Raw genomic sequence first — 13,399 nt, 5'->3', positions numbered from 1 at the left:
CTGGGAGGTGTCAGACCCTGGGAGGTACACCTACGAGTGGACTTGCTGATTGATTACTTAGTTGCATACCCAGTTGTCTCGATAAGGCCAAACTAGATAACCTCATTGTCCCCAGCAGGTGTAACAATTCCTACTCTCACCTGCGTCGTTTAGTAGTTTTCATTGTCTCACCTCTCCAGCAGCTCTTCGATGCTGTCAGATACTAAAATTTTTGCCATCCTGGTGGGTGTGTAGCTCATTGCTGTTCCATTTGCGTTTTCCTGATTTTTTGCTGTGGTTGGTCATTGTTTTATATGTTTATTAGCCATTGAAATGTTTCGATTGTGAAGTGCCCGTTTTCCTCCTGGATTGTCTCTTACGAGATTTACAGGCGTTGGTTCTTTACGTACTCAGGATACTCTCGTGCGGTTGGTTTATATGAGATGCCCTGTCTGCTCCTACTCTGTGACCTTTTTACCTCTGTGGTGTCTTGAGAAATGAAAATACTTAATTTTAGTGTTGAATTATCGGTCTTTTATTTTGTGATTATACGTTTTTGGTCTAATTTAAAAAATTTTTTCCTCCCTCTCGGTCATGAAGATCTCTTCTGCTGCTAACGACTTTTCAGATAAATGCGGTGTGTTTTTCTCTCTGTAGAACCAGTATGAGAAGCATAAAGACGTAGAAGCAGCTCAGGGGGTAAAGATTCTTGGAAAAGACCTAGAGAAAACATTGGCTGGCTTACCCCTCCTGGTGGCTTATAAGGAAGATGAAATCCCTGTTCTTAAAGTGAGTACTTTTTGATCTTTTTTCTTTTCAAAAGCTGTTTGAGTTGTACCAGCCAGCAGGGCGTACACTAGGAACGGTGAATAAAATGGGCCGGGCGCCTTTGTCTGGTCGCCTTTTAGCAGACACTCGATGCTTTTAAATTACTTCAGTTTGTTGCAATCAAAATAATTGGCATAAATAGAATTCCAAAATTTGCGTTTTATTCCAATTGACAATGAATCCAAAGCAAGGAGTTGATTATTCATGTTTTATTTGACAAACAGGAATAAGTAGACAGAAGGAAAGAAAATCTCAGTAAGCACTAGGACTGTCAGCCTCCCCGAGTCCAGCGTAGTTTCGTCAAAGCAGACTGAGCCGTGGTTACCGGTTGGCTCACCAAAGACAAAACCAGCTGGGAGCAGCGAGAGGCTTTTCTAGTGTGCTGGCACCACCGTTGTTTTCCTTCATTATTTTATTGTGTTTTCAGTGAAAGTTTACCCAGCAAATGAGGCCCCCATTTAACAGTTTCTGCACAGATTGCTCAGTGACACTGGTTACGTTTTTCACCAAGCGTCAGCGTCCTCGTTCTTCCGTTCTGGCTTGTTCCGTCATCAGTGAATCGGGTCCCTGCCCCCTCACCTTCTCCGTTTGCTTTAGAGTCATTGTCGACCCTTTGGTCTCACATGGACGATGTTTCGAAGGAGCACAGGACTCACGGGTGATATTCTTTATTTTATGAGCTAGTTCTGTTCTTTAGTTAAAAGGTGACCTCGGGATACTTTTGGTTCAGAGTTCAGAGGGCATCTCAGGGCGATAGACTAATTTCTTCTCTGAGTCTTTGGTGTCTTTCTTTCTCTTTTGCTCCAGACAAGTAGAGAGCAATAGTTGTATTTTAGGTGCCGCTCACCAGCTTATAAGGCCCCAGCCACTACTTACGAAACTAGGATGTAGAATGGGAACTTTGTGAACTATATTACGCCACTTGACTGCGTTGTTGCACGAGACTATGCTCCTAAGCCTTCAAACCCAGAAAACCTGTCCTGTGAGGTGCTTGGTTGTGTCTAAGAAGTACCCTTGACGGTGCCACCCCCCACTGCTCTAGAGGCAGCATCGGGTCACTGCGTTGAGAATTCACTGCTTTAAGGGTAGTGAGAACAGGGAAGAATTCTTGTTCCTCAGTATGGAGTGGACTTCCATGTCCTTAAGGCATCGATATGCTTCTTGTTTCTGGTCGAAATCTCGTCTCCATTCAGAGGAGCAGTGAGGAGGGAGGAGACAGCAGCCGAGAGCACGAGATGAGCCTGTTACGTAGAATAGTCAGCAGAGCCTTGGGGCTGCCCTAGCACCTGACGCTCATGTGGTGCTTTTAACTGCTGAATGATTCTTCCTACCTCTTAGTTCACCTTCCTCGTCCCTGCGTCTACCTTAGCTGCCAAGTTGTGCAGGGGTAAACTTATTTTAAAGTCAGTAAACCTAAGAAAGGTGAAGTGGGATCCAGCTGGGACATGGCCCCCAAATCTCCACGGTTATTCCAGTGTAGTTTCTGTTCTGTCTTGTTCTCTCTAAGCCTTAGTTTCCTATTTTCAAGGATGAATACTCATCCAAAAGGAGAAGGTTTGATGTTTAGGTCGCCAAGGATAAAGATGAATTTACAACCTTGTCCTGTCTAATTTCTCTTCAAGGATGAGTTGATCCATGAGTTAAAGCAGACACTAAATGCTATCAAATTAGAAGAAAAAGGAGTCTACGTCCAGGCCTCTACCCTGGGCTCCTTGGAGGCGCTACTTGAATTTCTGAAAACATCAGAAGTACCCGTAAGTAACTGTACGTGATTGTGGTGCGGTTCTGATACCTGATACATGCAAATTAATTCTTAAACTCCCTTTTTGCATACAGTACGCAGGAATTAACATTGGCCCAGTCCACAGAAAGGATGTTATGAAGGCCTCGGTGATGTTGGAGCATGATCCTCAGTAAGGTGTTTCTCTTCTGCTGTGAGGCTTTGACACCAGGTTCCCTGTTTTCTTACCGCTCTCCTTTATGACCGATCGTTTCTCATTTGTCTTCACCTTTCAGGTATGCAGTCATTTTGGCCTTTGATGTGAGGATTGAACGGGACGCACAAGAAATGGCTGATAGTTTAGGAGTTAGAATTTTTAGTGCAGAAATTATTTATCATTTATTTGATGCCTTTACAAAATATAGACAAGACTACAAGAAACAGAAACAAGAAGAATTTAAGTAAGTTGATGCTTTTATTTATTTTGGATCTTTGGCAATGATGTTAATTGAGATTTACCAAATCCCAGAAAGGTGTAGACGCAGAAACGGGGCGTTTTCTTATCGAACAGAGGCTGTGTCCTGAAGTGGTGTGTTACAAACCATACATCCTGCACACCTGAGCCTCTCGAGCAGCGTGCGAACACATCCTCTTTGTAGCCTTCGGTTTGTTTTTTAGTTTTCAGTTTGGCGGGTCTACGTATCGTTCGTTAATGGGTGAGTAGCTGCTAAATTTGGGGATTTTACCTTGTTGGAGTTTTTTTATCTGGGACTGAGTGAAATGGAAGTAATAAGTTAGAGTGGAAAATAAGGAAGCGGGGTAAGGAATTCTGGGGGAGGAAGTTCATTCCTCTGGCAAACGTGGAGCGCCTGCAGTGTAGGTGGTGCTGTGGGAGGGGCTGGAGGAGTCAGCCGTGAGGCGGCCCGCACCTCGTAGAGCTCGGGGCTCTCTGCTTGGTGGAGACAAGCAAGAACAAACAAGAGGAAGGCAGAGGCAGGGCCTGGAGTGATGGGGGAGGAGGGGTGGTTATTAGTGGGGTGGCTGCAGAAGGCATCTCTGTATGCCTCTCATTTGAGTAGAGACCTGAAGGAAATGAAAGGAGTCACCCAGGTATCTGGGCCACGTCCAGGAAGAAGAAACGGCAAGTTGAAAAGGCCGTGAGGCAGGATGAGCCCAGAGGCTGGAGGCAGCCACATGTGGCAGGATGAACCCAGGGGAGAGTGGTCAGAGACGCTGCAGGACCCTCATCATGTAGGGGCCCATGGGGCATGGCAGGGGCTGAGCTTCTACCCTTGAGTTGCACTAGTTTGGGTGGACGGGATCAGACTGGTCGTTCCACAGGCCGGGGATTGTTGGGGTCATTGAGGAGACATCAGGAGGCTCTCCTCATCCAAGCCAGAGGGTGGTGCCGACAGTGGGTGGGCAGGGAGGGGTGGCTGAGCTGGAATACATTTTAAAGGTAGAGCCGATTACTGGTAAATCCGAGGATCTCGATCAGGATGAGTCCACTTTAGATCCCGAGTCCTGGAGTGAGAAGAGTCACATGTGATTTAGAAACGTCTGGGAACCACTACAGCGTCTTAACACGCGCTTGCTGCAAAGAAATGAAGCTTTCTAGTGGCACTTTGAACCGCCCACCTGGGAAGATGGAAAAGGAGACTGGTTGGATGCTTATGTGGCCCGTGGTGTAGACGCCACGTGTGCCACGTGACAGGGCTGCCGGTGGGCACCGGGCTGGCTCCCAGCCTCAGGGTGTGGCTGCGAGGTGTTGGGGAGCAGGGTGAAGCCTTTAACTTGGGCACAGATTGCTTCTAAGATGCAGCGTCTCCTAGGGTGGGCCTAGGAGAGGAGACAGTGCAGACTGGGGAAGCTACAGAACAGGAAGAGGGTGGAGGGTGGAGGCATGAAGCGCTGCGTACCGTCCACGGCTGGTGGTCGCCGACAGCTTCCCAACGGCTCCTCTCAGAGGACCTGGGAGAAAAGGTGTTTTTCTGACAGGAGAAGCCTCACATCGTCAGGGTCTGTTTTTAGATGTTCAGATGATTTTGTGGGATTGTAAACTCCTTTTTTTCTTTTAGGCACATAGCAGTATTTCCCTGCAAGATGAAAATCCTTCCTCAGTTTATTTTCAATTCTCGAGATCCAATAGTGATTGGAGTGACCGTGGAAGCCGGGCAGGTGAAACAGGGTACGCCCCTGTGCGTCCCTAGCAAAAATGTAAGTGCTGGTTGTATGCTTTCTTTTTGGGGGGCATTTTATAAAGCAGTAAATGGAGGACCAAGAGTGGTGGCAAACAGACACTTAGAACAGAGCCCTCTCCCACCCAAACCACACAGGACTCACAGGCCCCGCCCCACAGCCAGCGTGCCTTCACCTAGTGTGGGAAGGACACCCAGGAGGAATTTGTTCGGGGGGCAAAGCAGGACTGTTTTTGAGTGTCTGAGGCACCTTTATGCCGTGCGGGAGACTGATAACACTATTTTACAATTCTAACGGGCGCCATTTTTCACATTTTAACTGCTCTGAAACTGGGATGCATTTGATAGTGTTGTATTTTACACTCGCTCTTAGCCAGAGGGCGGTGACGACAGTTCTGTGGAAATGTGGGAAGATCCAGAAAGTGCCAGCATTGGTCATCTCAGGTTTGATGAGACCTTATTTAGTTGCAGTAGGGCTGCCTTTGAGGCTTTTTGTCTTGTCCCCTTTTTAATGACATCTTAAATGAAAGGTGGCGTAAGAGCTGTATACCGAGTTTTAAACCGTGTCCCCTCTAGTTACAAACTCGCCTGCTTTCAGGGCTCCTTCAGTTGGTTGCTGTTTCTTTACATCAGAACCAGGTGCTGGCCGTCCTCGTGGTGCTTTCTGGGCTTGGTTAGGGCGCGAGTGTCTGCTTCATGCTGTAGCTACAGCAGTGGCTCTCAGAGGGTGGCGCAAGGCCAGGAGCGTCAGCTTGCTAGAAATGCAGGTTCTCAGGCCCCAGCCCAGGCCTACTGAGCAGTCTGGTTTTCGCGTGCCTTCCCGGTGATCCTAGCACATGGTCAAGACGGAGAACCACTGTGGAAAGTGTTTACTGATGCTCACTAAACATCGGTGTTCCTGTCTTACCTCCATCCCATGTTCATTTCCCGACAATAATGTACGTTTTACAGAAGAGGAAACCTGGTTTCCGAGACCACCTCGCCATTCCCGTTGCCCCGTGATGCATTCACACTTACTGCCGCCCTGGATTGTGGAGGATCCCTTTCCCTGCGGTGCAACTGCTGATGCTGGATAATGAGAGAATCTGGGTTCTTCACTGATAGTGGTTGAAGGTGGATGACACCTTCTGTGACTTGAACCTCAGTTTTCCTTAGTCAGTGTTGACTCCCAGCACCTGATATCAGCGCCTCAGTTAATGAAGGCTGAAGGTGCTTTGCTGCCTTTTTTTTTGATCTTGAAAAGTTTCAAGACTCGGGAAGAGTTTCAACAGTAGTATAATTAACAGCCGAGTACCTTCCCTCTGCATCAGCCTCATACCTAGGAAAACTCACATTAATTCTGTTGTCCCCTCTGACACCCCGATTCTCACGCACGTTCCACCAGCTGTCCACCCACCACCTCAGCTCCAGGGTTTGTTCAAGGTGCACTGCGTTTCGTTATGTTGTTGTCTCAATCAGAAAACCATCTCCCCACCTTCTCTGAAGAGTCCAGTTGTTTTGTGGATTGTTAATCTAGACTTGTCTGTTTCCTCGTGACTAGAGAGAGGCTGAGATTACTGGGGGACATGGCGTAGGCGCCCTCGAGTGCCACTTCCTGCACCACACAGGTCCTCACTTGGCGATGCCCATTTGATGACTTGGGGAATGTGCGATCTGCTCAGTCTCTCCATTAGGGAGACAGATCTTCTTCCTTTGTCATTAGGAAGTTCTGTGAGGTACATCGTGAGTCCCATGAACATCCTGGTTCTCAACAACCTTTACTTCAGTGGTTTTAGTGCCCACTGGTTGGTGGTCCTTGCCTACATCTGTTATTACATAGGAGGTTGCAAAACTGTGGTTTCCCCACTTCTGTTAAGCATCGATCAAGACCTTTGGTGGTGCAGTGCAGCGATTAAGAGCTCGGCTGCTCACCCAAAGGTCGGCAGTTCAGATCCACCAGCCGTTTCTTGGAAACCCGATGGGGCAGTTCTACTCGGTCCTATAGGGTCGCTGTGAGTCGGAATCAGCTTGACGGCAATGGGTTTTTATATATAGACTCTGTGGTTTTATTTATTTTTTTGTTATAATCCATTACCATCATTCTTTTTGATACTCAAATTGCCCCAGATTTACTTAGTGGAGCCCATTCAGACTGGTTCCTTGCCCCATGGCACTGTGGGCATTCCCTTCCTTTCTAGGGAGATACACTGCTCCAGGTTCATCCAGTACTTTCCTTGCCCAGACCTGGTTCCTTCAGTGGAAATGGCATTGAGGAATCATCTGAACAATACTACTTGAGGCTCCTGAGCCTGTGTGTCTACGCCATTTCAGTAGACTGAGCTGAGACACCTGTTTGTAGTAATTATGTGGGTGTGGCTTTGGCCTCCTGAACTTCATCCCTGCGTTCACCCTTATACTCTCGTCTCTCTTCTCCCAAGCTGTAGCTGACATCATGTCACTCACTCAGAGTTTTTCCCATCATCCTTTGGATAAAATGCAGGGTTCTTACCATGGCCGTGGACCCTACATGACCCGTCCCTGGCTGCCGCTTAGATCCCATCTCCTCCCACGCATCCCCTTCTCACTGCACCTCACTTCATCCGTGTGGGCCACAGTGGCTGTTTGCTGACAACTCCATGCTCGTTCCTCACTCAGAATCTTTGTGCCACTGTTCCCTTTTAATGGGGTACCTGCCAAGGGAAAGGGTAGAGCAGAATAAAAAATCCACTGGACTTCAAGTTTCACAAAGCCTGTCAGCGATCTCCTTTTGTCCTTAAACCCTTGTGGCGCAGGGCACAGGGCATGTGGTGGTGTTATCCCAGTTTACCAACGAGAACACGGCATTGTAGAGACTGTACACGGTAAACCCAACACGACAGAGCCAACGCTTTTAAAATGGGCTCTTTTGCTCCAGTTTTTATTTCAGCTGTTTCATAGTGCCTGTGACTGGCACGATTCCACACATTATAGTTATTGTCCTTATTTTACAGTTTGTTGATATTGGAATAGTAACGAGTATTGAAATAAACCATAAACAAGTGGATGTTGCAAAAAAAGGACAAGAAGTCTGTGTCAAAATAGAACCTATCCCTGGAGAATCTCCCAAAATGTATGGAAGACACTTCGAAGCTACAGACATTCTCGTCAGTAAGGTAAGCATCTCAGCAGGAGTGGCCGTTAGGAACTAGAGTCGTGCTCCCCAGCAGCTGGGGGGCTGTGGTGCTAACGTGCAGCTGGGTCTCTGCTCCTCGTTAGGGCTCATCTCTGAACGGCCTGGTCTGTATTGAGGAAGGTTCCCCCAAGTAGAGCAGCACTAGTGAACGCCAGGCTAATGGAGCCCTTCCCCCGACGGGGTACTGTGCCTCTGCCCACCCACAAGCCAGGCGAGCACTTGAGCAGCGTTGGGTGACGGACCACGGGTGCACACGCTCTCCTCTGCTGGGTGTTGACTGATGTAGCATTCTCTCTCGTTTACCATTTGTGCCTGGACATTGCAGATCAGCCGACAGTCCATCGATGCGCTCAAAGACTGGTTCAGAGATGAAATGCAGAAGAGTGACTGGCAGCTTATTGTGGAGCTGAAGAAAGTATTTGAAATCATCTGATTCTTCCACCCGGGGCAGGAAATGGAGTAAATGCAATATTATGTTGTAGTATCCAACAAAAAGACAACAAAAATGGAACGGACTATTTGGACACCGATGGACTTAAAGAGTATGGAAGGAAAAAAATAGGTGTATAAAATGTTTTCCATGAGAAACCAAGACACTTACACTGGTTTGACAGTGGTCACTTACGGTCCCACAGTTCCAATGTGCCTGCTAACCTCGCCCGCTCCTTCCCCACCCTCTACCGGCTGCTGTTTTAAAGTTTGCCCTCCCCCCAAATTGGAATTTTTATTACAGATCTAAAGCTCTTTCAATTTTATACTGATTAAATCAGTACTGCAGTATTTGATTATACCAAGCTTCTGCAGATTTTGTGACTTTTTTGATGTAAGAAATACTTCTTTATTTATGCATATTCCCACAGTGATTTTTCCAGCCGCCTTCTGCCATATGCCCTTAGAAATTTTTTAAAATAGAAAATTAGGCATTCTGGTGTTTCTTTGATCCGCTTGATGTGAAACCATGGTGTCAGACGTAGCTGGCTGCTTTTTTACTGCTTGTACAGTCCTGAGAGTCCATTGCGATCACTGCAGTTCAGAAGTACCAATAAGAGAGAGACATGGAGCCGTCCCGCTCTGTGAGGCTCCCTGTCAGCACAGCTGCTCATCACATCAGGCAGCACGTTCTTCTAGGGACGTGAACTGTTTTATTAACTGTCCTACTTTGTGTACCTCGTACATGTTGACATTAAGCCTTTTTATACTAGAAGATTCTATCATGCAGACATTTTCTAATGAGATGACTTGGCAATAATAGGGAATAATAGGGAATTGATTAACCATATTTGGGCTTTGTGCTTCTAAGTGGCTGCAGATAGCTAAGGACTTCTCTGTGGTAGCCATCTGAGTGTGTCTGGGTTTCCTGAAGGATGGGGGAGTGGGCCCCACTGAGCATCCAGACTCCTCTCCCTGCCGTAAGAAATTACACGGATCATGAGGTTAATTCTTCTAACAAAGCTCTGATAGCTGACTGCCTATTTATAGCACACTGCTGAAGTCTGTTTTGGGGTGTCTGAAGATGGGGTGTCTGAAGAAAAAGTTGCAAGTATTCACTGGCAAAGAACTATAAACTCTATTTTTAAAGTGTGATGGTAGAATAGCAAAGAAGAATATTTTATATACATTTGAAAATCTGTACTATTCATTATTGAAGTTTCTCAAGGGCCAGCAGAGGCAAAGACAAGCACTCTAAACTATCTGTGGGACAAAATTCTCCCAGGAAAAACTAAAATGTATGTGTGTGTAGGGGTAATGTCCTAATTCCAAATATGTAAAGATTTTATTAGCATTCACTTATGTTCATGCTTGGGGAGGAGAAATGTAAGGTTGTTCAGAAGCTTTACCCTTGCTTGGAACGCATGGGATCCTGGTGTGGGACCTCTCAGGAACTTCAAAGGTGAGCACAGAGCCTGTAACAGTGTGGCCCGCAGGTTTTTAAGCCCTTAAGTATAATAAACAGTAGTTCAGCATTTGCTTTCTAGAGTCTTTTTAAGGATTCACAAAAAGGAGCCTGTACAAAATATACATACAGTTCTTTATTAAACAACTGTAAACACTTCACTGTAAAAATCCATAAAACTTTATAAACAAACGTTTTTGTAAATAGAATCTATGCTACAGTAAAAGAATTAACACGATTATTTACATGCAATACTGACAAATTTGGCACTTTTTGAAAAGAAATGTACAAAACACTTGCTTAAAAAGAAATTTAAAATTATAAAAACTCAGAGCATTACTACCATGCACTTTGCAAACACCTCACAAGCACTTATGGGCCAGCGAGCGGAGAGCACCAGGCTCCCTCGCGGTTTATGGAACTTTCAGCGTGCTTCCGTAAGTCTGCTGTAAAACCACCTGAACGTTGTCAAGAATAAAGTCAAACGCCATGTTCCAAACCGACTCCACGGACTGCTGCATCAGCCTGAAGGCGGGAAAGGAAAGGAGACGTTGGGGAAGGCGGCACTCGCGGAGGGATCGCTTTAACAGTTTTACAGCAAAAACAAAATCCCAGAATACACAAAAAAGTACTTCTGTGGTTTTAATCATGTATTACATAAACCTCGAAGGGAACACACTCGCTTTGACCTTATTACTTGGTCAGCCTTAAAACAGCAGCTCTTTCTCTGGGATTTAAAACACAGGGCATTCCTTTTTCACTGACCCTGAAGAGTGCAGTCAGCGCAACGGCTTTCACCGCCAGAAAGTTCACGCTTGCTCACGCACCTTTCAGTCAGCCATTGTGAATGCCCCCCCCCCTTGCCCTTCTCTGATAAAAGTACCTTTTCATGTATTTTATGACTAGATCCAGTTTTTCCAAATCTTTCTCCTCAATCAGATCCGTACAGTATTTCACGACCTGCAGGATGTCTTCCTCCATTGGATCTAGGGAAGGGAGAAACCGTAAATGAGACGGAACCAGTGTGACTCTGAAACAGAGAAAGGAGGCAGAACCCAGCAGGGACAAGGGAAAACTGCTTGTCTACAACCAGATCACCGACTTAAAGCCCTCCAAAGAACGGGCCACAGGAAGGGACTTACCAAAGCAAGCCCAGATTTTAAAAGGGTGGGGTTGGCTTATTAGAGTGAGAAAAATGAGTTCAATCTAGTTTAATCCGTTCATTTTCTCAAGTAACAGGGTCACGGATTCTCGGTCTTATGCCACCTAACAAAGGCCAGGCCAACCTGAAATAGTCGTTATCCATTCTCTAAGCAAGGTCTTCACATCATTAAACTCGACAGCGCCCGCGAGGTTAGGTGCTGGTGGTCTAGCGCAGCCAGACAGGTCAGCGTGCAAGTCGGCCAGGCTGGGCTCGCCTGAAGCTGAAGCAGTTACTTCTCCCTGTCAAGAAAAACAAACGTGAGCTATGACAAAATGTGCTGTATTTACACAGAGTTATCAGCTACCTTACTTCAGAGCTGACCACAGTAAAAGCAAAAGTTGAACAACTTCCACAGTACCGGGGGGTTTTCGCACGCAGGGCCTTCTTGTTTCGGGAAGCCACTGATTAACTTCTGGGGGCTCCCGCAGGGCCCTGGCAGAGATTTCGCAGGACTGCTAAACAGCCTGTTTTTCAAAGGACTCTGAACCTTTTTCGTGGGGCTGATGGGTTTTTTTTTCTTGTTTCTTTTCTTTTCTTTCGCTCCTGCTGGTTTTAGCTGAAGAGAAGGATTCTTTGGCACTAAAAGACAGACATAAGACCCTCAACAAATGTTTCCAGAGAGTACACGGGTTCTCTAAGTAAAGGATGGTGTTTTTAAGGAAGCAGAGATAATAAATCCAACTTGGACTCTAGCCCACTGACCCACGTCGTATATACCTGTTTCCTTCAGACAGTCCCCAGTATGGACAGCTCTTAACGGAACTGACAGCTTAGACACTGGCCATTACATGCTACAGTAATTACACAGGCAATGCCTTGAGTACCCCCATGTTCATGTTTGTTACATGTCACTTCCAAGGCTCACCAGCTGTGCTGCTGGCTGGCTGCTGGTGAGTGGCGTGCTCTCCCTGCCTCTGTCTGTGATCGAATGCTGCTTTCAGCTCCTTCTGAAGCTCAGCAGGAAGGGCAGCGAACACCTCAGGGTCCACCTAGCGGAAAAGATGGGTCAGAGTCAAACCAGAGTTTACTCCTTATGGCAACTAGTTTATGTTTTTCACAAAATAGATTTTGTTTCAAATTAATTTTTCTAGCCTGCATGAATCCATAATAGGTCCCTCAATATCAAAGCTCATTACATCCTCAATGTTGAGGGTGAGAATAAGGCGTAAGATTTAGGCTCATATGAAACGTGTTTTTAAACCTCCAGCTCACAGTGCTTTCCTGTCTGCATGCACGGTTCACACCACCCCGCTGCAGGGTGGGCTGTCCGCCGACGACATGGCCCAGGTGGGCCTTCTAGCTTCCCAGCAAAAGCTTTAAGCACCCCTTCCCTCTGCTGCCACACTCAGTCAGTCTGTCCTGCAGATGATGTGGAGACAAGCCTCGGCCGCCCCAGGACACGGTGTCAGTTACTGAGAGTTCAGGGTGCAAAGGAAAACAAGAAGTGCCCCTGGCCCGAGCTGCGCAGGATGGATGAGAGATTTAGAGAGATTTACACCGCAGAAGGTCCCTAAGTTGAGCTCACCTGTGAAAGTGCTGGAAGGGCTATGACACTGACTCCTGTGTCACTGGCAGATTCCTGAGGTTCTGGTATTTGTAAGAGAACTGCCCCGACCGGCTGTGGCAGGGTCCCTGTGTCACAGCCGTTGACTGGTTCCTTCCTTCTGTCCCCCTGTGGCTCTCCCTGCTGAACGGCACACACTTGCTCAACTTGTTCCCGGAGGTCAGGAGGAAGTGCTTCCAGAACAGACTGGTCAAGCTATAAAACACCAAACATCAGAGTGAAGGCACAGCACCTCAGAGACCAAGTGTCTAGAGCATTCACGGCACTTTAATTTCAACGTGAACATCTTGGATAATCAGCGTAAGGTCCAGATCAGCCCATTTCTGGCCTTTTGTCCTTTAAGCACAAGTGGTCAAACGTGGAGTCTAGAGATTCCAGGTTTACACTACTGAGCAGCCCCACATGCTCAGGTAAGGCCCCATGTACTCATGGAACCTCTTGCAAGAGGAACAGGAAGGCAGGCAGGGCCTTTGTGGTACACTCCAATCGACGCTGCCCCAGCTCATGGGCACAGGCCAAATGCCTAAAGCATATGTGACATTCTGGGACAAGGTGACAGATTCCTGCATCAGAGTTTATGTTTCAGATGAGAGCTTCTCTGCCCAGAAATACAAATAAATCTCTGAGTCTTAGAGCAGCAAGCTAGAAGGGTTTCTAGAAGTTAACTTTTCTTTGGCCTGCGTACCAGAATCCTCTGCTTCTCTGGACAGGTCCTCCCTGGCCCATCGCTGCACATCCCGCCCTTTGGAAACCCGTAGTGCCATAAACCGGGCCGGCCAAACGCAGCAGGAAGCACCATCTCTGGATGTCTCACCACGCCTGGGGCCCAGTGCGGGCACGTCCCGATCACCTAGTCCCCGG

The 13,399-nt window shown here is 47.1% G+C and overlaps 2 protein-coding genes across 8 annotated transcripts in view; one reads left to right on the top strand and one right to left on the bottom strand.

The window, feature by feature from the left end:
* The window catches only part of EIF5B (eukaryotic translation initiation factor 5B), a 73,361-nt gene extending 64,462 nt beyond the window's left edge, over window positions 1-8,899 (top strand). The window contains exons 18-24 of the mRNA XM_004369315.1: window positions 637-768; window positions 2,430-2,561; window positions 2,644-2,720; window positions 2,824-2,988; window positions 4,606-4,744; window positions 7,695-7,856; window positions 8,202-8,899. Of these exons, the coding sequence (XP_004369372.1) occupies window positions 637-768; window positions 2,430-2,561; window positions 2,644-2,720; window positions 2,824-2,988; window positions 4,606-4,744; window positions 7,695-7,856; window positions 8,202-8,309 (915 nt within the window). The 3' untranslated portion in view covers window positions 8,310-8,899. The remainder of the gene's footprint in view (window positions 1-636; window positions 769-2,429; window positions 2,562-2,643; window positions 2,721-2,823; window positions 2,989-4,605; window positions 4,745-7,694; window positions 7,857-8,201) is intronic.
* A 742-nt stretch (window positions 8,900-9,641) lies between these two features.
* Window positions 9,642-13,399, bottom strand: part of REV1 (REV1 DNA directed polymerase) — a 65,264-nt gene continuing 61,506 nt past the window's right edge. For 3 of the 7 annotated variants that reach the window (XM_012555910.2, XM_023734064.1, XM_023734060.1), the window contains 6 exons: window positions 12,500-12,733; window positions 11,840-11,963; window positions 11,333-11,553; window positions 11,057-11,213; window positions 10,654-10,756; window positions 9,642-10,295 (listed from right to left, as the gene is read on the bottom strand). In XM_012555910.2, coding sequence (XP_012411364.1) covers window positions 10,184-10,295; window positions 10,654-10,756; window positions 11,057-11,213; window positions 11,333-11,553; window positions 11,840-11,963; window positions 12,500-12,733 — 951 coding nt within the window. In that variant the 3' untranslated portion in view covers window positions 9,642-10,183. The remainder of the gene's footprint in view (window positions 10,296-10,653; window positions 10,757-11,056; window positions 11,214-11,332; window positions 11,554-11,839; window positions 11,964-12,499; window positions 12,734-13,399) is intronic. The other 4 variants (XM_023734073.1, XM_023734078.1, XM_023734068.1 and 1 more) reach the window with 3 other exon arrangements.

The sequence above is a fragment of the Trichechus manatus genome, unplaced genomic scaffold (genome assembly GCF_000243295.1).
Source record: "Trichechus manatus latirostris isolate Lorelei unplaced genomic scaffold, TriManLat1.0 scaffold00004, whole genome shotgun sequence".
NCBI lineage: Eukaryota > Metazoa > Chordata > Mammalia > Sirenia > Trichechidae > Trichechus > Trichechus manatus.
Note: the sequence above shows the minus strand (reverse complement) of the source record. Positions and strands in the feature narration are given on the sequence as shown.